This window comes from Hemicordylus capensis, chromosome 16 (assembly GCF_027244095.1).
Source record: "Hemicordylus capensis ecotype Gifberg chromosome 16, rHemCap1.1.pri, whole genome shotgun sequence".
Taxonomy (NCBI): domain Eukaryota; kingdom Metazoa; phylum Chordata; class Lepidosauria; order Squamata; family Cordylidae; genus Hemicordylus; species Hemicordylus capensis.
In genome coordinates this window covers 7,690,676-7,714,203 of record NC_069672.1, presented here as the reverse complement: position 1 = coordinate 7,714,203, position 23,528 = coordinate 7,690,676, and the positions used below count along the sequence as shown (strand labels likewise).

The 23,528-nt window shown below is 47.6% G+C and overlaps 1 protein-coding gene across 5 annotated transcripts; it reads right to left on the bottom strand.

Annotated features, from left to right (window-relative positions):
- Positions 1–511: 511 nt before the first annotated feature.
- On the bottom strand, positions 512–23,528 carry GUCA2A (guanylate cyclase activator 2A). 5 transcript variants are annotated; one of them, XM_053281307.1, is made up of 5 exons: positions 23,467–23,528; positions 20,839–21,155; positions 19,026–19,278; positions 2,458–2,644; positions 512–1,105 (listed from the first exon to the last, which is right to left on the bottom strand). In XM_053281307.1, the coding sequence occupies exons 3-5, from the start codon at positions 19,137–19,139 to the stop codon at positions 1,041–1,043; spliced, it is 366 nt and encodes a 121-aa protein (XP_053137282.1). In that variant the 5' UTR covers positions 19,140–19,278; positions 20,839–21,155; positions 23,467–23,528; the 3' UTR covers positions 512–1,040. The 5 variants fall into 5 exon arrangements, with proteins under 5 accessions (XP_053137282.1, XP_053137279.1, XP_053137280.1 ...); XM_053281304.1 differs by lacking the exon at positions 23,467–23,528 and adding an exon at positions 23,108–23,242; XM_053281305.1 differs by lacking the exon at positions 23,467–23,528 and adding an exon at positions 23,076–23,219.

The window sequence follows — 23,528 nt, the reverse complement described above, 5'->3', positions numbered from 1 at the left end:
GTCATGAGAACAGCTCCACTGTCTGATTGGGCACCTCTTCGTTGATTTTTACAAATTCGCAGATCATCCAAAATTGGAGGCAGGATCTCAATTCTATCCTTGAGCAGAAACCTGCTCATGTGTGGATGGAGTTTCGGGTGGAGAAGAGGAAACTGAGAGCAAAAAGGTTTCTGTAGGAGGGTAGCGAAGGCTGGAAGCAAAGGAATTCCCTCATCCAAGAGCTTATACTCAAAGAGTTCCCCCTTCTGGGCTTAGCTGCATGTGATACACAGTATGCAACCTTCCCTTGATGTGTATATATATATATATTTTATTATGAATGAAATACAGCCATGGAAAATTGAAATCTTGAATGGCGGACCAGAAAAAAGAAGACACTGCTCAACCTCTTTTGTCTGCTTTTGTTGTTGTTGCTCATAATATGCCCCAGCTGTTCTTCTCTCTGCAGGGGAAAAGATACTGGGAGCTGTATCCCCCCCCCCCGAAGGGCAAAAACTGGATGGGAATAATTTTGAGGAGAACGATGCCTGAGGGAAAAGGGTTAAGACTTTCCTCCCTGCCATGTTTCTGGAACTCCTGATTGGATTCTCCTGGGTTGCTTTTCATTTAAAACAAACCAACCAACCCAGAGGAAGATTAAAAACAACTTTGTCCCATAGAGGAGCACTGAGTAAGCATGGCAGAGAGGTAGGGAGGAGGGAATTCCCTGCATGGGTGAATCCTTTTCCTTTCCAGAATTCCCGGTTCATTCCCAGCAACATTTTAATGCATGATTTTCTTTCCCTCCCCTTCTTTGTAGAATGTGAATCATGTCCATAACAGTTTTAAGGCAGATATCTGGAGGTGGCCGGGGGTGTGGGGGGGGAAGGAGCCTGGAGCCAAAGATGAACAGAAGGAACGGAGATGCCAAGGCTCTTCCATCTTTTCAAGCAAGCAGAGGCGTCCTCCATCAGTTTGGATGCAAGATCGGCAGCATGAACAGAAGAAGTGGCCAGTTGGAATCCCCTCCGAAGCCAGCAGAAATGGCGGCGTCTCATTCATTAGCACCCAGAGCAGGCAACGTTGGCACAGATCTCGCAGACCCGTTGCTCTGCGGCAATGGAGGCTAAAGTCACAAAAGATTTTCCGTAAAGTTAGTGGCGTGTTTTTTTTAATAGCTTCTGCAGTCCAAGGATGGCTCAAGGAGGGAACCATAGGCATCTTTGGAGTCCCCCAAAGCATAGCCTTCTATTGGGGCGGCTCTTTCATGAGGCAGGGTGAGTTGGTTGCCTCAGGTCGCAGAGAACTGGGGCAGTAGCAGGGTTGGAGGAGAACCCAACTGGGGTAAGAAAGAGAGCTGAGTGTGCTTCCAGTCGGTGGTGGTGTGTTTGCAAAGATCAAGGTAGGAGGAGGGGAGAGTGATTGTGCGGGAGCTGGGTAGGAAGGCTTTTTGCCCATGCTTGACAGGGCCTTCTTTGTTGCTGCCCCAAGTCAGTGGATAGCGCTCCCTACTGAAATATGAGCCTCCCCATCTCTGACAACTTTTTAAAAGCACTTGAAGATTTATCTCTTCACCCACAGTTTTTAATCTGTGGTTTAAAACTGTTTTAAGGTTTTTCTTTTCTGCCGTTTAACTTGCTTTACGTCACTGCAAACCACCCAGAGATGAAAGTGTAGGGCAAGATACAAATTAGATAGATAGATAGATAGATAGATAGATAGATAGATAGATAGAATATTTGCATTCACATGACCTCCAATCAGGAGGGTGCACAGCTCTCCTGCCCTTGTTGGGTGCTCCTCTGCCCCTGTTAAAGGTCGCGAGAATAGCCCTCAGGTCTAACATCTGAGTCGCGCCTCTTCCACTTAAAAAAGGGCCAAGCATTTTAAAAGGCCAGAAAGACTTCAGAATATGCGAGAGGGATAAACTCTGGGGGAACTGCCCGCAGCAAGACTGTGGAACGTTGGAGCTTCTCCCAGAATGCCTTGGCTGTGTGACATCTCTCCAAGCAGGGAGAATTGTTCTCATCCCTTCTCCCCTACCAACTGAGTGAAGAGGCACCTTTTAAAAGTGGTGATTCTCTTTATTTAGCAGGGGGAGAGCAACTGGCCCTATCCAGCCCCAGCACTGGGGTCTTTCTTATGAGGTCATTCGCACAATCAAAAACTGAGTTGTGCCCAGTTTTGGAGCTATGTGTGCTCCCAATTTTCGTTTGTGTGGAAACCAGGTAGGAGGAAAAGCTACCCAGGTTTCCCTCCTCCCTTGCTTCCACACAGCCACTGCCACCCAGGTTTCCCTCCTCCCTTGGTGCCACACCATCGAAAATTGGGAACACACACACAGCTCCGAAACCTAGGTAGAACACATTCCAGAGTCTGGACAGCGATCTACTGGAGATTCTCCAGCTCTGGAAAGCTTGAATGGACTGGATGGTCGGAGAACCTTCTCCAACTCTACAATTCTGTGGTCCTACATACCTAATCTTTCGAATATGTTGGCAGCCTTGGGGCTTTTGCAGACAGGAATGAACTCTTCAGGCAGACCGTGGGTAGCACACTCAGGGGTCCGACGGCTGCTACGCAGGCGTGGATTCCTGATGGGCATCGTGTCCTGGAATTCCTTCAGTTTCCTCACTGATTCCCAGGGGAATGAGAAATCCTCCACCTGCCCAGGAAAACACATGGAAAGGGTTTGCCATCACACACCTGCAGCAATTCATGTAATCTTTGGGCAGGAGGGGCAAAGGACAGTACTTGGAGCAGTATATAAATAGTAGTAGTAGTAGTAGTAGTAGAAGAAGAAGATCTCAGCCACCTAATGACTTGAGGAAGCCAGTTCGAATCCTCACGGGTATGTTTTCCAGACTATGGGAAACATCTATATGGGGCAGCAGCGATATAGGAAGATGCTGAAAGGCATCGAGCTGGGTCTCACGATCCATGAGACCTGGTTTAGTGAGTTGAGCAGGGAGAGCGGGCTAAGCCCGCTCTCCCCGCTCACAATCGGGACGGAGCCAGTTCCGTGATGGAGCCGGCTGGGGAGCTCAGGGGCCGCGTGGCCCCTGGAAGACCCAGTATGCCCTGCACGAGCACGCAGGGCATACTGGGGAGACCCCCAGAGCCGGGAGGTGGCTTTTCGCCTCCCCTCCAGGGGTCTACTCGTGAGTAGCCACGGTGTGGAGCCACGCCTACTCACAACCAGATAGCCTGGGTTTGCGGAGTGCTCGCTCCGCAAACCCGGGCTAAGAGGAGGGGTACTTGAGTGGGTTACCCACTCGAGAACCACAGGGCTCGCAGCCAAGCCCGGTGGTTCTCACGATTGGGAAAAATTGGCTTTCCTAGCCCAATTTTCCCCAATCGTGAGAATAGCCCCCTTATCTCATACTGCATGGGAGGTGGCAATGGTCAACCCCTCCTGTATTCTACCGAAGACAACCACAGGGCTCTGTGGTCGCCAGGAGTCAACATCGACTTGATGGCAGAACTTGACGGCACAAGAGAGTGGATAGAGAGAAATCCCCCCCCCTCAGAACACTAGAACCTCTAGAACCCCATGAAACTGAAGGTTGGGAAATTTAGGACTGACAAGAGGAAGTACTTCTTCACACAGTGCATAGTTAATCTATGGAATTCTTTGCAATGGGATGTAGTGATGGCCACTAGCTTGGATGGCTTGAAAAGAGGCTTAGATGAATTGATAGAGGAGAGAGGTCTATCGATGGTGACTAGTTTGGTGGCTATAAGCCCCTCCAGCCTCAGAGGCAAGATATGCCTCTGAGTACCAGTTGTAGGGGAGCAACAGCAGGAGAGAGGGCATGCACACACCTCTTGCCTGTGGGCTTCTCAGAGGCATCTGGTGGGTCACGGCGTGAAACAGGATGCTGGACTAGATAAGCCTTGGGCCTGATCCAGCGGGGCTGTTCTTATGTTTCTATGTTCTTATGTTGACCAACGCAGTGCAGCACATAAAGATCGGCCATAAAGGCCGACTTCTGACGATTGCAACTTGAAAGAAAAAGGTTGTATGTTTGAACGTACCCTTCAAGCATCCTCTTGCATGGGGAATTCCAAAGCAGAAGTGCCATCTGTTGCAATATATTTGCGAAGCAATAAAAAGAGGATCCTGTTTTGAACAGAGCAGTTCCTAGGGAACTGTACTGGAACCTGTACTGATAAAGGCAATCTCCAGGGGACTGTTGATCTACCCAGACTCTCTGTCTGCTGAGACACTCGAAACCACAGCTCTTACCCCATTTTCCTGGTGATAGAATTTTTGACTGACATTGAAGCTATTCAGATGATCAATACAGTACAATACAATATAATACAACCAATATTTATATACTGCTTTCCAACTAAAATTCCAACGCGGTTTACACAGATATTTTATCTATTTGTTTGTTTGTTTGTTTGATTTTTATACTGCCCTTCCAAAATGGCTCAGGGCGGTTTACAATTAAAACAAGACCATTAAAATCAGTTAACAATTAAAAACAAAGATTATACAACAGTATAAAACAATTAACAATCAAAACATCATAAAGCAGCAATTAATCACAGCAATTAAAAAAAACCCCTGAAAACCAGGTTACAACTATTTAAATTACAACTATTACAAATTACAACTATTTAAAAATGCTGGAAGGCCAGGGCATACAGATAGGTTTTGAAGGCTCTCTTGAACGTCAGTAAAGAGTTCAAATCATGGATTTCTGCCGGGAGTGCCTTCCACAGCCCAGGAGCAGCTACAGAGAAGGCCCACCTCTGAGTTGCTACCAGACCAACCGGTGGTAACTGGAGACGGACCTCCTCAGATGACTTTAATATGCGGTGGGGATATAAATAAATAAATGAAATGTCTCCCTGTCCCCAAAGGGCTCACAATGTGAAAAGAAACATAAGACATACACCAGCAATAGCCACTGGAGGGATGCTGTGCTAGGGATGGATAGGGCCTGTTGCTCTCCCCCTGCTAAATAAAGAGCCGGGTCTCATGACTGCTCTCCCCGCACACAAGCAGGGAGGGAGCCCTGGGTGGCTGGAGTGGCCACCCACACGATTGCTGGCTCCACGATGGAGCTGGTGGGGCTGGGGGGAGTGGGGGGGCCAATTGGCCCCCGGAACCTCCAGCATGCCCTGCATGAGCACTCAGGGCATGCTGATGAGACCCCAGGAGCTGGGAGGGGGCTTTTCGCCTCCCCTCTGGGGGTCTCCTCATGAGTACCCACGCCGTGGAGCCGCATCGTAGCTACTCACGATCGGATAGCCCGGGTTTGCGGAGCACTCGCTCCACAAACCCGGGCTAAGGGGAGGGCTACAAAAGCAGGCTAGCCGCTTGTAAGCCACCGGGCTAGCCTGCAAGCCCAGTGGTTTACACGATCAGCAAAAATCAGGCTAGGCTCTCCTAGCCCGATGTTTGCCGATCGTGAGAATCGCCCCAAAGAGAATCACCACTCCTAAAAGATGCCTCTTTGCTCAGTTAGCAGGGGTAACTGGAACTCGAAACCGGGTTAAGGGAGACCAGCCTGGTTTCTAGTGAGCGTAAGGACCCCCGGGCTCGCAGACTAGCCTGGTGATCCTATGGGGGCCAGCCCGCCTAATGCCCCTTCCCCTTAAACCAGGTTAGTAGAGCAAATGCTAAGCTGGTTTTCTGGCTGTGAGACACTGTGGCACGACTTCATGCCACAGCGGCTCACAAGGAGACCCCCAATGGTGAAACCTACATGACCTTTCATTTCGGTCGTCTGTGCTGAACTCTGCTGAACTACAACCCCCATAATCCCCTGCTGCAGTGGCCAAAGGCCAAAGGGGATTCTAGGAGTGGCAGTCCACAACATCGGCGCATCCCTGTTGCAGGGAACACCGGTGAGGAGGGTATCATCCTTCTGTGGGTCACAAAAGTGACTACTGTTTTTACCTGAATCCAAGACTAGCTCCCCCACCCAGGTTCTTTGATGTTAGAAACGGGGGGAGGGGGTTGTCTTATAAAACCCACTCTCCCCGCACACCACCTCAAGGCACTTCACTTTGATCATGTGACGTGCCTCATTTACATATATCGTATTTACCCAAATAGAATGCGACCCTGAATGTAACACACACCCCTTTAAAAAATATGTGTTAAATTTCAAAGTCATTCTCCGTGCACTGCTAGTCCAGGTAGGTCTGGTAATGCGATGCGCTGAGATAGCTCCCAATCTTGGCTCTCCTTCTCCAGGCAGCCCAGGTTGGAATCCCAGGGTAAAAGTGAGGTAGGGGGTCAGACATACACCTTCTACTTCAATGTGGGTGTTCGATTTGCCCGCAGCTTCTTCCAGGCTGCTGGCAGCCATTAAAACCATAGAGGCTAGGGGATAGAGTGACCCAGCAGCAAGGATTTTCACAATGCACAATGCATTGTGGGATTCCTGGGGGCCAAACTTCCTTCCCCTGCCTCTCGCTTGTTAAACCGCCATGCCATTCATCTGGCCACGCAGGCGTTGTTGGAGCCCAGGGGAGTCATCGATAATGTGGAGGAAGACAGGTAGATTCCTGCCTTCCCCCCAGCTTTCCTCATTTTGGTCATGAGAACATCCTTATAGGTTCTCCTATCTCCCTAAAAGGAAGAGGACCTAGAATTTAAGACAGCCCCCCAGTTTCTAACATCAAAGAACTTGGGCGGAAAGCTAGTCTTGGATTCAGATAAATACAGTAGTCACTTTTGTGGCCCACAGAAGGCTGACACCCTCCTCACCTGTGTTCCCCCTGCAACAGGGATTCGTCGATGTGGACTGCCACTTTTATAATCCCCTTTGGCCATTGCATCAGGGGATTATGGGGATTGTAGTTCAGCACATTTCAACACAGACAACCGAAACAAAAGGTCAGATAGGTTCCATGTTCGTCCTACCTCACCCGTAACCCAGGTAGATGTTGTGGACTAACCAGGTTCAGAGCTGGTGGGGCAGGAGGACTCCTGGTGCCCCACATGGCTGCAGGTTCCTGGGTTAACCCTCTCTTGCCCAGGAATCTCTGGTCATGAGAACAGACTCCAAGGGGCTATTCTCACGATCAACAAAAATCGGGCTAGGAGAGCCTAGCCCGATTTTGTTGATCGTAAGAAACACCGGGCTCGCAGGCAAGCGAGTGCTCCGCAAACCCGGGCTATTGGATCGTGAGTAGCTTCCTATGTCCCTAAGTTCCTATGATATACATCAGTGAGTCTCAAAGTTGGGTCCCCAGATGTTATTGGACTTCAACTCCCATAATCCCCAACCAAAGGCCACTGAGGCTGGGGATTATGGGAGTTGAAGTCCAATAACACCTGATGACCCAAGTTGGAGAAACCCTGATATACATGGATCCAAAGTTCTTCAGATCCACGAAAGAAAGCAATGACATACAAGAAGATCACTATTCCAGAAGGTGGCCGGCATGCTTACCGTGACTACGACGCCATCTGCAAGGACCACCAGAGCGCACAAGCAGAGGGCTACAGTCAGGTAGGTGTTCATGGTGAGGTACAAGTCTCTCTCTCGGTCTCCTGATCTTCAGCAAGAAAGCTGAATTTATAAAGGACACCCTCTAGTTACTGAATAACCTGGGTGTGTCATGGCACGGGCTGGAACGGTTATTGCCCCTTTGGCAGAGTTTAAAGTGACACCTAATATCGGCCAGCAGCAACCCAAGGGAAACGATTCCACCCAAAAGATAAGATCCTCGACATTTTATGGAGGCTAGAAGGCAGCTTCAGAAGGCGGCTCCAGTTTATGGGATGGCAGATGTGCGATGTGCATAGGTCAAGGGCAGGGAAGCCTTCCAAGGCCAAATCCTGCTGGTTGCTGATCATCTCCGGCTGAAATAAGGCTGCTGGTCTGCCAGGAGCATCCTTGATAAGAACGTGAGAGTTGGTGGGCCTCACACCATTTGGGACCATCCAGTCCATCCATCCCTTTTGTTTTTACATTTATAATATTTTGCATTTGACATTTTAACATTTTTTAAAATTTTACATTTTTAGGGAGGAGAGCTGGTCTTGTGGTAGCAAGCGTGACTTGTCCCCTTAGCTAAGCAGGGTCCACCCTGGTTGCATTTGAATGGGAGACTTGATGTGTGAGCACTGCAAGATCTTCCCCTTTGGGATGGAGCCGCTCTGGGAAGAGCATCTAAGTTCCAAGTTCCTTCCCTGGTTGCATCTCCAAGATAGGGCTGAGAGAGATTCCTGCCTGCAACCTTAGAGAAGCCGCTGCCAGTCTGGGAAGACAATACTGAGTTAGATAGACCAATGGACTGACTCAGTATATGGCAGCTTCCTATGTTCCTATCCCACTTTTCCTTCAAGGAGATGAGAGCTGTGCACATGGTTATGTTTATCACAACAACCCTGTGAGGTTGGCTTGAGAACTTTTTCGCGTTGGAAAGTGGTATATTTGTTGGTTGGTTTTGTTTCTTACATTTTTGTACTGCCCCATACAAAAATGTCCCTGGGCGGTTCACCATCTAAAAACCATTACAACACAGACACAATTAAAATGATTTTAAGATACAAATAACAAAATTAAAAAATAGTAGTAAGTAAGTAAGTGGAAGTAAGTAGGTTAGGCTGAGAGAGTCTCCCTTCATGCTAATACTACTAAGTAAAGTAAAGTGTGCCGGCAAGTCAGTTTCAACTCCTGGCACCCACAGAGCCCTGCGGTTGTCTTTGGTAGAATACAGGAGGGGTTGACCATTGCCTCCTCCCGTGCAGTATGAGATGATGCCATTCAGCATCTTCCTAAATCGCTGCTGCCTGATATCGGTCTGAGAAACATACCAGTGGGGATTTGAACCGGCAACCGTCTGCTTCTTAGTCAAGCATTTCCCCGCTGCCCCACTTAAGGATATTTATATACCACTCTTCAACCAAAGTTCTCAAATTGGTTTACGCAGAAACATAAATAATACATCAAGAAGATGGTCCCCTTCCCCAAAGGGCTCACAATATAAAAAGAAACATAAGGCAGATGCCAGAAACAGCCACTGGAGGGATGCTGTGTTGGGGTTGGATAGGGTCAGTTGCTCTCCCCCTGCAAAATATAAGAGAATCACTACTTGAAAAGGTGTCTCTTTGCTCAGTTAGCAGGGGTAGTCTATATAGAACCACCAAATTGAGGTGTTCTGGTCCAAACCCTGCTCATTTCAGGGATTGAGATTTGGGGTAGGGATGTGCACGAACCGGTTTGGCGCCTCCTTAGGGAAGCGCCGAACTGGCTCGGGTGCCTGCAGTCGAACTGGTTCGGAGGGGAGGGGAGCGGCTCTCTTAAAAAGCTGCTCCTGAGCAGCCCCACCACTTTTCCAGTATTGGGGCTCATTCCGCAAAAGGCCACATGTGGCCTTTTACCCCTGCTAACCCCGGCTAACTTGGCAAAGAGGCACCTTTTAATGTGGTGATTCTCTTTTATTTAGCAGGGGGAGAGTAACTGGCCCTTTCCAACCCCAGCTCAGTACCTCCGGTGACTGTTGCTGGTGTCTATCTTATGTTTCTTTTTCGATTGTGAGCCCTTTGGGGACAGGGAGCCATCTTATTTATTTATTATTTCTCTGTGTCAACCGCCCTGAGCCTTTTTTGGAAGGGCGGTATAGAAATTGAATAAATAACAAAGAAATAAAGAAATAATACAATGGGCTAAAGTTAGAGCCCTACGGAATTTAGGTACAGTAAGAGAAGATAAGTGACTAGCCGGAGAGTAACTTAAAGTTTCTACATTCAGGAAAGCACCCCTAGGAACTAAACTCCTATCAATCTGACATTCCACATCCAAAATCTTTTCCTTAGGTCTACCCCTAGCCGTCTCAAAAAACAAACTCTGAATGGCTGAAGGCGAAAATCCATAATAATGCAATCTTCCTTCAATAGCTTCCAGCCAAGCTGAGCGATAAGTATCCTGAAAAATCAATGAAACAATACCAGTTGGCCTAAACGTCAACGTGAGCCAATAACTCAAAATATGAAACCCAGCCCAAGCTTCAACCGGGATCGATCCTGCTTCGAGGCACAGCACTGCTCTGGATACGCAGGCAGAAAATGGCGGCGGCGCTCGTGTGAAGAACACAGCGGTGTGCAGGGGGAAGAAGACGGCGGCACTGGCAGGAGAACTAGAGGCGTAGATTCTCTAGTTTGCTTGCTTGCTTACTTACTGACTGACTTACCTACTGACTTACCTACTTGCTTACTTATTTTGTTTGTTTTGTTTTTGTCATTGGGAGCTGGGGAAACGTCCTATTAAGACTACTGCTTCGCGATATCCACCCAGCCCTTTCCCCCGGATGTCTGGGCTACTTTTGTTTAACCTGGATTGTTCAACTATTTATTTATTTATTTATTTATTACACTATTAGTTATTGTTAAATTGTTTCCTGCATGGTGATACAGATACCCATTTGCACATATTCACCCTCAACAGGGCATCAGGGCTCTGACCACGGCGCTTTCCTGACTGCGTGGGAGGAAGTGGTGTAAAATCCGACGGCAAACCCTCACATTTTGAAACTGGTTAGAGTTAGCTGTTGGATTTTACACACTTAGGAACATAGGAAGCTGCCATATACTGAGTCAGAGCCTTGGTCTATCTAGCTCAGTATTGTCTACTCAGACTGGCAGTGGCTTCTCCGAAGTAGCAGGCAGGAGTCTCTCTCAGCCCTGCCTTGGAGATGCTGCCAAGGAGGGAACTTGGAACCTTCTGCTCTTCCCAGAGCGGCTTCATCCGCTAAGTGGGGGAATCTCTTCCAGTGCTCGCACATCAAGTCTCCCATTCATATGCAACCAGGACAGACCCTGCTTAGCTAAGGGGGCAAGTCATGCTTGCTCCCACAAGACCAGCTCTCCTCTCTTCCTCCCGTGCTGAGGATTTTGCATCTATAGTGCAAACAAAAGAGTGGTTTTTTTAAAAAAGCACCCATAAACAACAGGAGAAAGTTACACCCAACAGTTGAAATGAATGGTTCTTTGTACCACAGGGGGATCATTCAATTCCAGTTAATTATCTGGGATCTTGATAACTTTTCTAACTTGTCAGGAAGACAAATTGGGTAGGTATTGGTTTTACCTGTGTAAAGGTCTGATCCTTTGATGCACAGTAAGTTTTGTAAAAAAAATAAAATAAATAGATTGATCGTTCCCCTTTTCTGGGCAAACATAGGTCCAATTGACGCAGATTCCTGTAATCTATCAGCAGGGAGGGGAACTGATGTGTATTCTTTCCCATTCCCTGAAGGCCATAAATATTGGCATGTTGCGTCTCTGCTTCCATGTTTTTTGTGTGGACACAACAGAGAGCTTGATTCTACAGTTACCGAGCTCTTTCTCACGACCAATGAGAAAGGACAAAAGGACTAGCCGGGAGGAAGCTGTAAAAAACTTACCTCCCCGCAGACGATCGAGGGCTACTTCTTGCAAAACTCCTTCTCCCGAAACGATCAGAAGCAAATGTCTGAAATAAACTTCAGAAGCTCCTTCTTCTGAAAGAATTGCCCACTCAGGGCTTTATAGCAAGTAACCAGCACCTTGTTTTTTGCCCGGAAACTTATCGGCAGCCGGTAAAGCTCCTTCAATACAGGAGTTATATGATCTCTCCGAGATGACCCAGAGACCAACCTGGCTGCCGCATTCTGGACCAACTGTAGTTTTCCGGACAACATACAAGGGCAGCCCCACATAGAGCGCATTGCAGTAATCCAGTCTGGAGGATACCAGCAGATGTGCCACTGTTTTGAGGTCGTTCATCTCAAGAAATGGACACAGCTGGCGTATCGGCTGAAGCTGATAGAAGGCACCTCTGGCCTCCACCTCAACCTGGGACACTAGGTTATTTCTGTATTTTTCTATATAAATCGCTCTGGGAACTTTGGTTTAAGAGCGATATAGAGATTTTTGTAGTAGTAGCTGTAGTTGTGGTTGTATTAGGCTGGGGATGGATAGGGCCAGTTGCTCTCCCCCTGCTAAATAAAGAGAATCACCACTTTAAAAAGGTGTTTCTTTTGTTCAGTTAATAGGGGGTAGAGTATTGGACTCCTCCAGCTCTAAAATTCTATGAGCGTTGGGCATCCATAGAAGCCACTTTCAAACAAAGACCTGTTTTATACTTGGATAAATTTTATACTGGATCTGACTATTGGTCCATCCAGCTCAGTATTGTCTACTCTGACTGGCAGCCGCTTTCCAAGGTTTCAGGCAGGGATCTCTCCCAGCCTTACCTAGAGATGCTGCCAGGGATTGAACCTGGGATTTGCAGCATGCAGACAGATGCTCTTCCACTGAGCTGTGGTCCCATCCAGCAGGCAGCATTCACACATAGTCACTCATACTTATGCAAACCAGGGCAGACCCTGCTTAGCAAAAGGCAAAAATCATGCTTGCTACCACAAGATCAGCCTTCCTCCCTGTTGCTATCCTGATCCTTTCTTGTCCTATGTATCCTCTCCGCCCAGTGTTTCAATCCTCCAGAATGTTGATTCAACATGGAGGATTTCTAAAATTAAAACTAATTCAGTAATCAGAGCATTCCCAAGAATGCCTTAGCTACCATTTGCATCTGTTTGCACCTCTGCGTGCTTGTCCAGTTATTGCTGAAGGAAAGGAAAGGTTGTGCCATTGAGTCGCTGTCGACTCCGGTCGAATTATTACTACTGCTGTATAAAAGGGCTGATTTATTTTACCTTCTGGCTGCCTAGACTCAGAATCATATAGCCAAATCATGCCAGTAATACTATAATGGCGCAGTGGGGAAACGGCCGGTTCGAATCCCCGCTGGTCTGTTTCCCATCTCAGACAGCAGCGATATAGGAAAGATGCTGAAAGGCATCATCTCATACTGCACGGGAGAAACCCCTCTTGTATTCTACCAAAGACAACCACAGGGCTCTGTGAGCGCCAGGAGTCGACACCGACTCGACGGCACGCTTGACTTTACTATATTTTCATCTCAATATTAAATGGTGCAACCTTTCTCCCACTGTAATCTAAAAGTCCCCCCCGCCCCCCGCTGTCAGCTGATGGGTGAAAAAGAATTGGGCCCGATTAAGCAGAAGTCTTGATAACCTGGCTGTAAATGAAGACATGAGGATGGCCCTATGATGGATGGTCCCATGATGAGGGGCCATTTGAGTCACACTTTAACTCACGCAAAAGGCACTGGAAGTGGCAAAGGTTGGGATGTTTGATTTATGAGCCCTAAAGGACCATAAACATGACGAAGTTCTGGGGGAAAAGGCAGTTGGGGTTTACACTCTTCCTCGCGGACCTGCCTGCCTAGAGAGAAATGCCTACATGAGGACCATAGGCATTTGTTTAGAGGAACAGTCTCCAGACCATTACTCAGTGGTGGAGATTCTGCTTTACACGCAGAAGGCCCAAGCTTCAGTCCCTTGCAGGATCTCCAGGTAAGGCTGGTAGAAACCCCTGCCTGAAACCTCGGAGAGATGCTGCCAGTCAGTGTAGACAATGCTGAGCTAGATGGACCAAGGGTCTGACTCAGAAGGCAGCTGCATATGTCCATCAGGAACAGCCATAGCCCAGTCCCAGGTTCCATCCCTGGCAGGATCTCCAGGTTGGGCTGGGAGAAACCCCTGCCTGAAACCTTGGAGAGATGCTGCCAGTCAGTGTAGACAATGCTGAGCTAGATGGACCAAGGGTCTGAGACGCTGGTCTGTAAGGCAGCTTCCTATGTTCCTATGACTGTGTTCCTAGATGGGAATATACTATCTATACATCTATACTAGATGTATAGTAAAGAGTGGGAGGGGCAATATATTTCACAGTATATTATCTCTCCACAAAACTCACCTCATTCCCGCTATTATTGCTGGGGTGGCGGGCTGCGAAACAGGCCGGGAATGTATATTTATTTCGTTTATCATAATGTCTGTCCATTCAGAGTGAGGATAGGAAACTTTGCCCTCCCTCGGACATGGCTTTGTGACCCCTTCACTTTTCAGACCATCTTCATATCTTCAATGAGCACATGTAGGGGGCGCTGTGGTGCAGGCTCCACCCCCAACCTACACAGCTTTGTTGCCAGATCAGGAATGGGCCCTGGCATGGAGAACTGGACTAGAGTGCTGGGGAGACCTGAGTTCAAATCCCCATTCAGCCATGAGACTTGCTGGGTGACTCCGGGCCAGTCACTTCTCTCTCAGCCTAACCTACTTCACAGGGTTGTTGTGAAAGAGAAACTCAAGTATGTAGTACACCGCTCTGGGCTCTTTGAAGGAAGAGTGGGATATAAATGTAAACATTAAACAAACAAACAAACAAACAAACAGTGTGTGTAGACAGCTCTCTTTGCATGATCAGGAAACCTGAGAAAGCAAGCTTGCGGGTTTTGTGGAGAGCATGCAGCATCTTATATTCCAGGAGGGGACCATAGCTCAGTGCTAGAGTACCTGCTTCACTTAGAGAATGCCACAGGCTCGATCCCTGGCAGCAACTCCACTTGCCTGAAACCCAGAATAGCCACTGCCAGTCACTGTAAGCAATACTGAGCTAGATGGACCAGTGGCCTGAATCAGTTTGGCAGCATCACTTGTTCATCAGGAAAATCCATAGCTCTGTGGTGGGACATCTGCTTTGCATGCAGAAGATATTAGGTTCAGTTCTTGATCTCCCCAGATGTGACTGGAAAAGACCTCTCTCAAACCCTGGAGAACTGCTACCAGTCAGGGTAGACAATACTAAGACAGATGGACCAATAACTAGGCTCAGTTTGGCAGCGTTACCTGTTCATCAGGATAACCCATAGCTCAGTGGCAGAACATCTGTTTGGCATGCAGAAGAGATCATGTTCAATCCTTGACCTCTCCAGCTGGGACCGGGAAAGACCACTGACTCAAACTCTGTAGAATGCTGCCAGGTCTGGATGCTTGGGGATAAGATATTTCCATGGACCTTCTGCCTTCTGGCCTCAGCCCTGCTTGCAGCACCAAGTGGCTGGGAAGGGATTACAGTTTGACCTAAGGCAAGTGGGCAGGTGTGTGGTTTGGCATAGCGCAGAAGGGGTTGTCTGGATGGCCTTAAAAAAAAAAAATCCCACTCTTCCTCCAAGGCTGAGAGAGACGTGACTGGCCTAGAGTCACCCAATGAGCTTCATGGCTGAATGGGGATTTGAACTCGGGTCTTCCCAGTCCTAGTCCAGCACTCTAACCACTACACCATGCTGGCTCACTCACTTTGACATTATCCACCCATGTCCAAGTGTGTGTGTTAGGGTTGTGCAATGTCAAGTCAGGGATTTCACCCATCTGGGCCATTTCAGAGAAGAACGTTCTGATCTGAATTTGGGCAGTTCATAGGAACATAGGAACATAGGAAACTGCCATCTACCGAGCGAGACCATTGGTCAGCCTGCCAACCCACTCATGCATTTATTTCTCCATTTAAAAAAGTTTTGAAGCTGTTTTAAAAGTTCAATATAGCAGCCGGTTTCAAGGTCCCCCCCCCTGTGGTTCTCTGGTGTTACCTTACTTTTCGTCCGGGTTTCAGCACAAGTACCCTGCTTACTTTAAAAAGCTGCTTTAAGGTTGCTCAGGAAAATAGCTGCATCTGTTTTGTTCCCCCAAACCCCTGGATTATTTATACACTACCATGGAGCAACATACCAAAACAAAACAAAACAAAAAAACCCACCCCAAACCAGGTCACTTCCTTGGAGAGGTTGACATCAGAGTCAACGGCTGACAGATCCAAGGTTGCAGGCACAAGGACAGCTGGTTATGGGAGGAGAGCTGGTCTTCTGGAAGCAAGCATGCATTGTCCCCTTGGCTAAGCAGGGTCTGCCCTGGTTTGCATTTGAATGGGAGACTACAGGTGAGTACTATAAAATATTCCGGGGCCATACTGGAAAGAGCACCAGACTGCTTGCATGCAAAAAGTTCCAAGTTCCCTCCCTGGCAGCATCTCCAAGATAAGGCTGAGAGAGACTCCTGCCTGCCACGTTGGAGAAGCCGCTGCCAGTCTGGGTAGACCATACTGAGCTAGATGGACCAATGGTCTGACTCAGTATATGGCAGCTCCCTATGTTTCTGTGTTCCTATGACAATGACCAAATCACACACATGCGAATGAAAGGTGGGAAAGGGAGCTGAGGCTGAGATGATGCTACAATCCCATGACCAGATCCGAATAGGTTATCGATATGTGGGTGACTCTGGGTGACATTGGGTGACTCTGGGCCAGTCGCATATCTCTCAGCCTAGCCTACCTCACAGGGTTGTTGTGAGGACAAACATAAACATGTGGTGGGCTCCTTGAAGGAAGAGTGGGATATTAATGTAATAGACAGATAGACATATAGATAAATAATATGGCCCCAAAAGGAAAATGTCGCTATACAGTCTACAATCTGCAATTTGGAGCGTATGTTTAATCACTCACAATATTGTGAATGGAGCGTGTGGATAGGCACAGAGACTCCACAAGCTGCTGTTAAGAGCAGGGGGTATTTGGGCATGCTGGGAGGGACCCCAAGGCATACCCAAAAATGTTAGGCCCAGCGCTTCTCTCCCCGCCCCGCCCCAAAAAATCTATGTTGCAAAATTCCTCCTCCTTTTGTTGCAAAATTCCTCCTTTTCCTATGGGAAAAAGCTTAAAGACGCGCCAACTTCAGAAATTCTTTAAAAATCACTCCTTTGCCCAATTTCTTTGAAATTTGGGGGGTAGCTTCCACCCAATGGGCACTACTACCCAACCCACTTTGGCCACACAATGGAGGTCCAAATCTCTGAATTTTTCGGATCCAAATTGGGGGTGATTTGTTTTGTACCCGAATTGGGGCAATTGAGGACAAGGGTGATTTGTTTTGTCTACAAATCAACTGAAGCGGCCAGATTCGGGAACGAATCATTTTGTACCCGAATAATTTCACACATCCCTTGCTAAAAGTTCCCGGCTTCTAAGAATCGGAAATGAGGAGCAGGATACCCCGTTCATCTCCTTGAGTAACATAGCAGGGATTGGGAGAACATAGGAAGCTGCCATATACTGAGTCAGACCATTGGTCTATCTCACTCAGCATTGTCTTCACAGAATGGCAGCGGCTTCTCCAAGGTCGCAGGCAGGAATCTCTCTCAGCCCTATCTTGGAGATGCTGCCAGGGAGGGAACTTGGAACCTTCTGCTCTTCCCAGAGCAGCTCCATCCCGAGGAGAATATCTCACAGTGCTCACACTTCTAGTCTCCCATTCATTGCAACCAGGACAGACCCTGCTTAGCTAAGGGGACAAGTCATGCTTGCTACCACAAGACCAGCTTTTCACCCTGTTCCCATCCTTTATTGTTCCATGTATCCTCTCTGCCCTGTGTTTCAATCTTCCTGCCATAGGAACATAGGATGCTATTTTATACTTAGTCAGACCATTGGTCCATCCAGCTCAGTATTGTCTACTCTGACTGGCAGCCGCTTTCCAAGGTTTCAGGCAGGGATCTCTCCCAGCCTTACCTAGAGATGCTGCCAGGGATTGAACCTGGGATTTGCAGCATGCAGGTAGATGCTGTTCCACTGAGCTGTGGTCCCATCCAGCAGGCAGCATTCACACATAGTCACTCATACTTATGCAAACCAGGGCAGACCCTGCTTAGCAAAAGGCAAAAATAATGCTTGCTACCACAAGATCAGCCTTCCTCCCTGTTGCTATCCTGATCCTTTCTTGTCCTATGTATCCTCTCCACCCAGTGTTTCAATCCTCCAGAATGTTGATTCAACATGGAGGATTTCTAAAATTAAAACTAATTCAGTAATCAGAGCATTCCCAAGAATGCCTTAGCTACCATTTGCATCTGTTTGCACCTCTGCGTGCTTGTCCAGTTATTGCTGAAGGAAAGGAAAGGTTGTGCCATTGAGTTGGTGTCGACTCCGGTCGAATTATTACTACTGCTGTATAAAAGGGCTGATTTATTTTACCTTCTGGCTGCCTAGACTCAGAATCATATAGCCAAATCCTAGTGAGTGAGTGATACAGTCAAATCCGAGTGAGTACATGAGTGAATCATATAGTCAAATCAGAGCGCTTGAGTACATGTTTGTTTGTCTGTTATATTTGTACACTGCCTCAAACTTCCGCCTACAGCAACACCGCCCAGAGATGTAAGTTTTGGGCAGTATACAAATATGTGAAGTTAATTAATTGATTGACTGATTAAATTAAACAAAATTAAAACAGACATAAAAACCTTTAAATGATTTAAAGCCACAAGTTTAGTAAAAAAAAAAAAAGCTTGGGTGAAAAAAAAATATACATGAGTGAATGATACAGCCAAATCAGAGCTGTATGTGATATAGTCAAATGAAAGTGAACGAATAATATAGTCAAATCAGAGTGAGTGAATGACAGAGGCAAATCAGAATTTATTTATTATTCAGGCAGTGGTTCCTGCCCTCACTTTGGAGTCTTCTTGGTAAAAACAACAACCACCCAAACGTTAGTAAGAACTAATCTGTCTTTCACTATAATCTTAATTGACCATTTTCACAAGTTAGCTCACTTCTGCCTCAAACATCCCCACACTTGCCATCTTGGTCTGGGGTGGATGACATCATTACAAACTCCGCCACTGAGGTATCCCTATGTGTCCCTACAACTGTACCAAATTTGGTCCGTATCGGTCCAGGCATTGTGAAGTTGATTGGAGAGACAGAGAGTTGGTGATCTCATAAACTTACTTTCCTTAAGGAAAGTAGGCTAAAAAAGAATCGTGCCCAGCAGCAGCTGAAAGCGTGAATATGTTCCCCCCATATTTTGTACATTCACCCCACACTTTGCCCGGAGGCTTTCCCATCGCCAAAAGGCCCCTCCCAACTTTTCAGCCTGCAAAACTAGGTGGCAAAATTAGCAGAGGCATTTCAGCTCGGGCTCAGTTCTATTCCTCGCATCCTCCACCGATACGGCAGTGAAGTTCCCCACAGTGGGAATTCCTCTGCTCTCAGCACACCTGCCAGTTAACACTGTCAAGGAGAGGTCTCCGTGCACATCACCTGCTCAAGGTGCCAGGAGCCCTCCTCCTTGGAATATAGCACAAAGGTTGCCATCTGGGGCTCTCACCACAGAAGCTGTGACCGCCATAAAGCCCGACTCGAGGAAGCTCACAGGGGAGCTGACCCCTGGCGTGGCTAACAAACCCAGGCTCAGTGTTAGATTAATTTTTGATGCCTTCATGTGGCTTGGGATGGAACCTGCTGATCACACTGAACAAGGCCAGCCAGAATAGGAGCAAGGTGGATGATTCGGCATTTCTCTCCGCTTCGTGTTCGACACTGTCGATTTCTGACCATGGCTCCTGTCGTCTCTCCTCCACCTGATTATAATGTGGTGAGAAAACAGGAGGTCAGAGACAGATTGCCTGAGGGGTCGGTAAGGCCTCAGGTAGCAAGCATGCCTTGTCCCCTTTGCTAAGCAGGGTCTACCTTGGCTTGCATTTGAATGGGAAACTACATGTGGGCACAGGAAGATATTCCCCTTAGCTGATGGGGCTGTAGCTCAGTGGATGAGCATCGGCATGCTTGCATGCAGAAGGTTCCAAGTTCCCTCCCTGACAGCTTCTCCGGATAGGGCTGAGAGAGACTCCTGCCTGCAACCTTGGAGAAGCTGCTGCCAGTCAGTGCTGAACTAGACAGACCAAGGGTCTGACTCAGTAGAAGGCAGATTCCTAAATTCCTAAACATTAGCTTGCAGGAAACTGGCACATAGGAAAGTGCCTTGTATACGTCAACCCATGGGTCTGTCTACCTCAGTTTTCTCTATAACAAGGAGTGGGCAATCTTGCTTCTCCAGCAGCTGTGAACTACAACTCCCATCATCCCCAGCCACAAATAAATCCCCTAAGGGGGAGATCTTACAGTGCTCACATATCAAGTCTTGCATTCAAATACAACCAGGGTGGACCCTGCTTAGCAACGAGGACAAGTCACACTTGCTCCCACAAGACCAGCTCTCTCCCTTAAAAATCATGATCCTCCTGCAGTATCATTGGTCCATCTAGCTGGGTACTGTCGTCCCTGACTGGCAGCAGCTTTCCAAGGTTTCAGGCAGGCGTCTTTCCCAGCCCTACCTGGAGATGCAGCCAGGGAGTGAACCTGGGACCTTCTGCATGCAAAGGAGATGCTCTTCCACAGAGCTACAGGAGGGAGGCGTAATCCCATTTTGAATTTCAATTCTTTCCTTGGAAGAACCCAGAAAATTCCCTTCATATTTAACTTTGGGGGATTTGGGGCTCCTGGGGTGCAGAGATGGTGGGCCATTCAGGAGATGTCATTTGGGTGATGTCACTCCGGGGGGGGTGAAGTGGTCCAAGTGCTGGTCGCCATGGATTCGATGAGGCAGATGCATATTGGCAGATGAGGAAGTCGCAGGGAATATTGTGTATGGGAAGACAGGGAGCCTGTTCTCACGATTACGGAGAAGGGCTCATGGGCGGGCTGCGGGGAAGACGGGTTACATCAACCTTCCCTGCAGAGCCAGGATATAGGAAGCTGCCATATACTGAGTCAGACCCTTGGTCCATCTAGCTGAGTATTGTCTGCACAGACTGGCAGCGGCTTCTCCAAGGCTGCAGGCAGGAATCTCTCTCAGCCCTATCTTGGAGATGCTGCCAGGGAGGGAACTTGGAACCTTCTGCTGCTCTTCTCAAAGCAGCTCCATCCCCTGAAGGGAATCTCTTCCAGTGCTCACACATCAGGTCTCTCATTCATATGCAGCCAGGGCAGACCCTGCTTAGCTAAGGGGACGAGTCATGTCTGCTACCACAAGACCAGCTCTCAAGGATTATGGGGATGGAGCTCGAACCATTCACATCTCCGACCAGATCCCTGATCCTTTTGCTTCATCGTGGAGGTTGTAAAAGAAAAAAGGAAGTTACCCTTTCAGTGGCAGTTCAGTGAGCCATACGTTTAGGGATGGGCTTTGGCTATGTGATTCCCTCAGTCTTGGGTGTGGGGTGTGTGATTTCAGCTGGAATCACCTCTCTCCAATTACTCTCTGTTTGCTTTTAAAGTGTCATCATTTATGCATGCCAGCAGCTGCGTAGCTGACAGCCCGGGACAAATCGCTCAGTGTAGTACTGTGATGGGTGATGTTACTGAGTTGTATCCTAAGGCAAAACCAGGGAAAGGTCTGTTGCATTCTGTCCCATATCCTTTATGTTTGGTTGCTGAGAAGTTTGTCCCAGTGAGGATTCTGCAGAGAATGTGGGGGTTGGAGTCAGAAAGGGAGGGAACGAAGAAAGAGAAAATGGAGTTATTTTTGAATAAGACCTTAGTTAAATCTATATAAGGTCACTTTGGGTTTGTGAGGGAAGCAGCTATAAAACAAGGTCTCTAGGGAAGGAAGAGATCATGGACTAGAAGGTAGGGATGTGCAAATTAATTTGAATCTGAATTGATTCAACTCGTATCTAGCCAATTCCAACAATTCAGATTTGAATTGAATCACCCCTAGAAAGGGTAATTTGATTCCAATTTGAACCAAATCAGCTGCACCTGAATCGAAATAGATATGAATAAATTTGATGGCAGTTTAGGGACATTTTTTGGCAGGATTTCAAAACCATTCAGGGACCCTGATTGTTCAAAAAAAGCACCAGAATAGGTTGAACTGATTGAAATTCGAATCAAATCAAATTCGAATCAAATCAGGCTGATTCGATTCAAATTCAAATGGAACTGGCCAGTTTCCATTCAAATTTGAATCGAATCTGAAAATTCGATTCCAGAACATCTCTACTGGAAGGACTAGCCTGAAAAATCCTGACATTACTCAGCTCCAGTAGAGGCCTTCATAAACCACAGAAGAAACCATACAGGTCATAGGTTGGGATGTTCTAAAAGGCTGTGCTTTTACTGCACCCATGCATCCTTGTTCTGCATGTTATAAAATGATAAAATACGGGCTGGAATAACAATAAAACTGTATCTGGATCACGGCCCCATAACAAAAGTTCTCTAGGTGGATCACATTTCTCTCATGTGAGGTGGATCACATGGGAGGAGAGCTGGTCTTGTGGTAGCAAGCATGAATAGTCCCATTTGCTAAGCAGGGTCCACCCTGGTATGCATTTGGATGGGAGACTACATGTGTGAGGGCTGGAAGATATTCCTTTGCTAAGCAGGGGCCACGCTGGTATGTATTCAGATGGGAGACTACATGTGTGAAGGCTGTAAGATATTCCTTTGCTAAGCAGGGTCCTCCCAGGGCTGAGAGAGACTCCTGCCTGTAATCTTGGAGAAGCTGCTGCCAGTCTGTGTAGACAATACTGAACTAGATGGACCAATGGTCTGATTCAGTAGACGGAAGCTTCCTATGTTCATATCTTTGAGAGTAGATTCACCGGTAGCAAATAAGAATGTTTGTCACTGAATCCACTCTCATTTGCTACCAGAGAATCTACTCTGAGAACACCTCAGAAACAACAGAACCCAGTGCCCCATGGGGGTGATGGTGGTTGGCACCCTATGTGCACTGCACCACCACTTGCTGGGCCACCCTGGTGCCCCCCAAGTGGAATTATGGGGCTGCTGAAATCCCCATTATTCCCTATGGGGAAAAGCTTAAAGACATGCTAAAGACATGCAAATTTCAGAAATTCTTTTAAAAACCACCCCTTTCACCAATTTATTTGAAATTTGGATGGTAGCAGGCACCCATTGGGGCACTATCACCTGACCCACTCTTCTGCCGCCAAAACCCCTTTTCTGCTCCAAACACTTGCCATCTTCAAAAATTCTTTAAAAATTCACCCCTTTGCCCAATTTCTTTGAAATTTGGGTGGTAGCTTCCACCCATTCGGCACTACAACCCACCGCACTCTTTTTGACCAGGGAATATTTTTTATCCAAATCAACTCAGATTTGGATTCAGAAAATCTGGGTACAAATTGAATCTGGGGTGATTGGGGGGGGCAGATTCGCACCCAAAACAAATCAGGGGTGATTCTATTAGGGTACAAATCGCAATGAAAAAATCAATTCGTGCCCACCCCTACTTTCAGCAACGTTGGGGTGGCACCACAACAACCAACCTAACATATAATGGGGATCAGTTACTGTCACTCAGATCCCAGATTACTGATCCCAAATGTTGGGTTGTCGTGATGCCAACCTGATATCTCTGAAACATTTCCCCGTCCTTACGACTAGAAATCTGGAGTGCTCATGCTGCGTGGATCTCCTGATTCCTGTCCAGGAGACGCCGGGCATGTCACGAGAAACCTGCCCAGTCTTTGGATATCTGCCACAGCACGGCCAAAATGGCACGTACAAAGGGCAAAGTCGTGGACTGAACCTGGAGTGGGGTGGGGGGGTGGGATGTTCCTAATGCCTGCCTCTCTTTGTCAGCAAACAATGCTGATGCTTCACCATCCCAGGGCTTTGTTCCCATAGCAACCAACTGCCGTTCACTAGCTTGTGTACAACTGGAAAACCAAGCTCGGGAGATATCATCGCAGCTCAGACGGGAGTTGCTTTTGGTTATATCATTCAGTTATTCAGACCTATTCCCCTCAGGGGATGGAGCCGCTCTGGGAAGAGCAGAAAGTCCCAAGTTCCCTCCCTG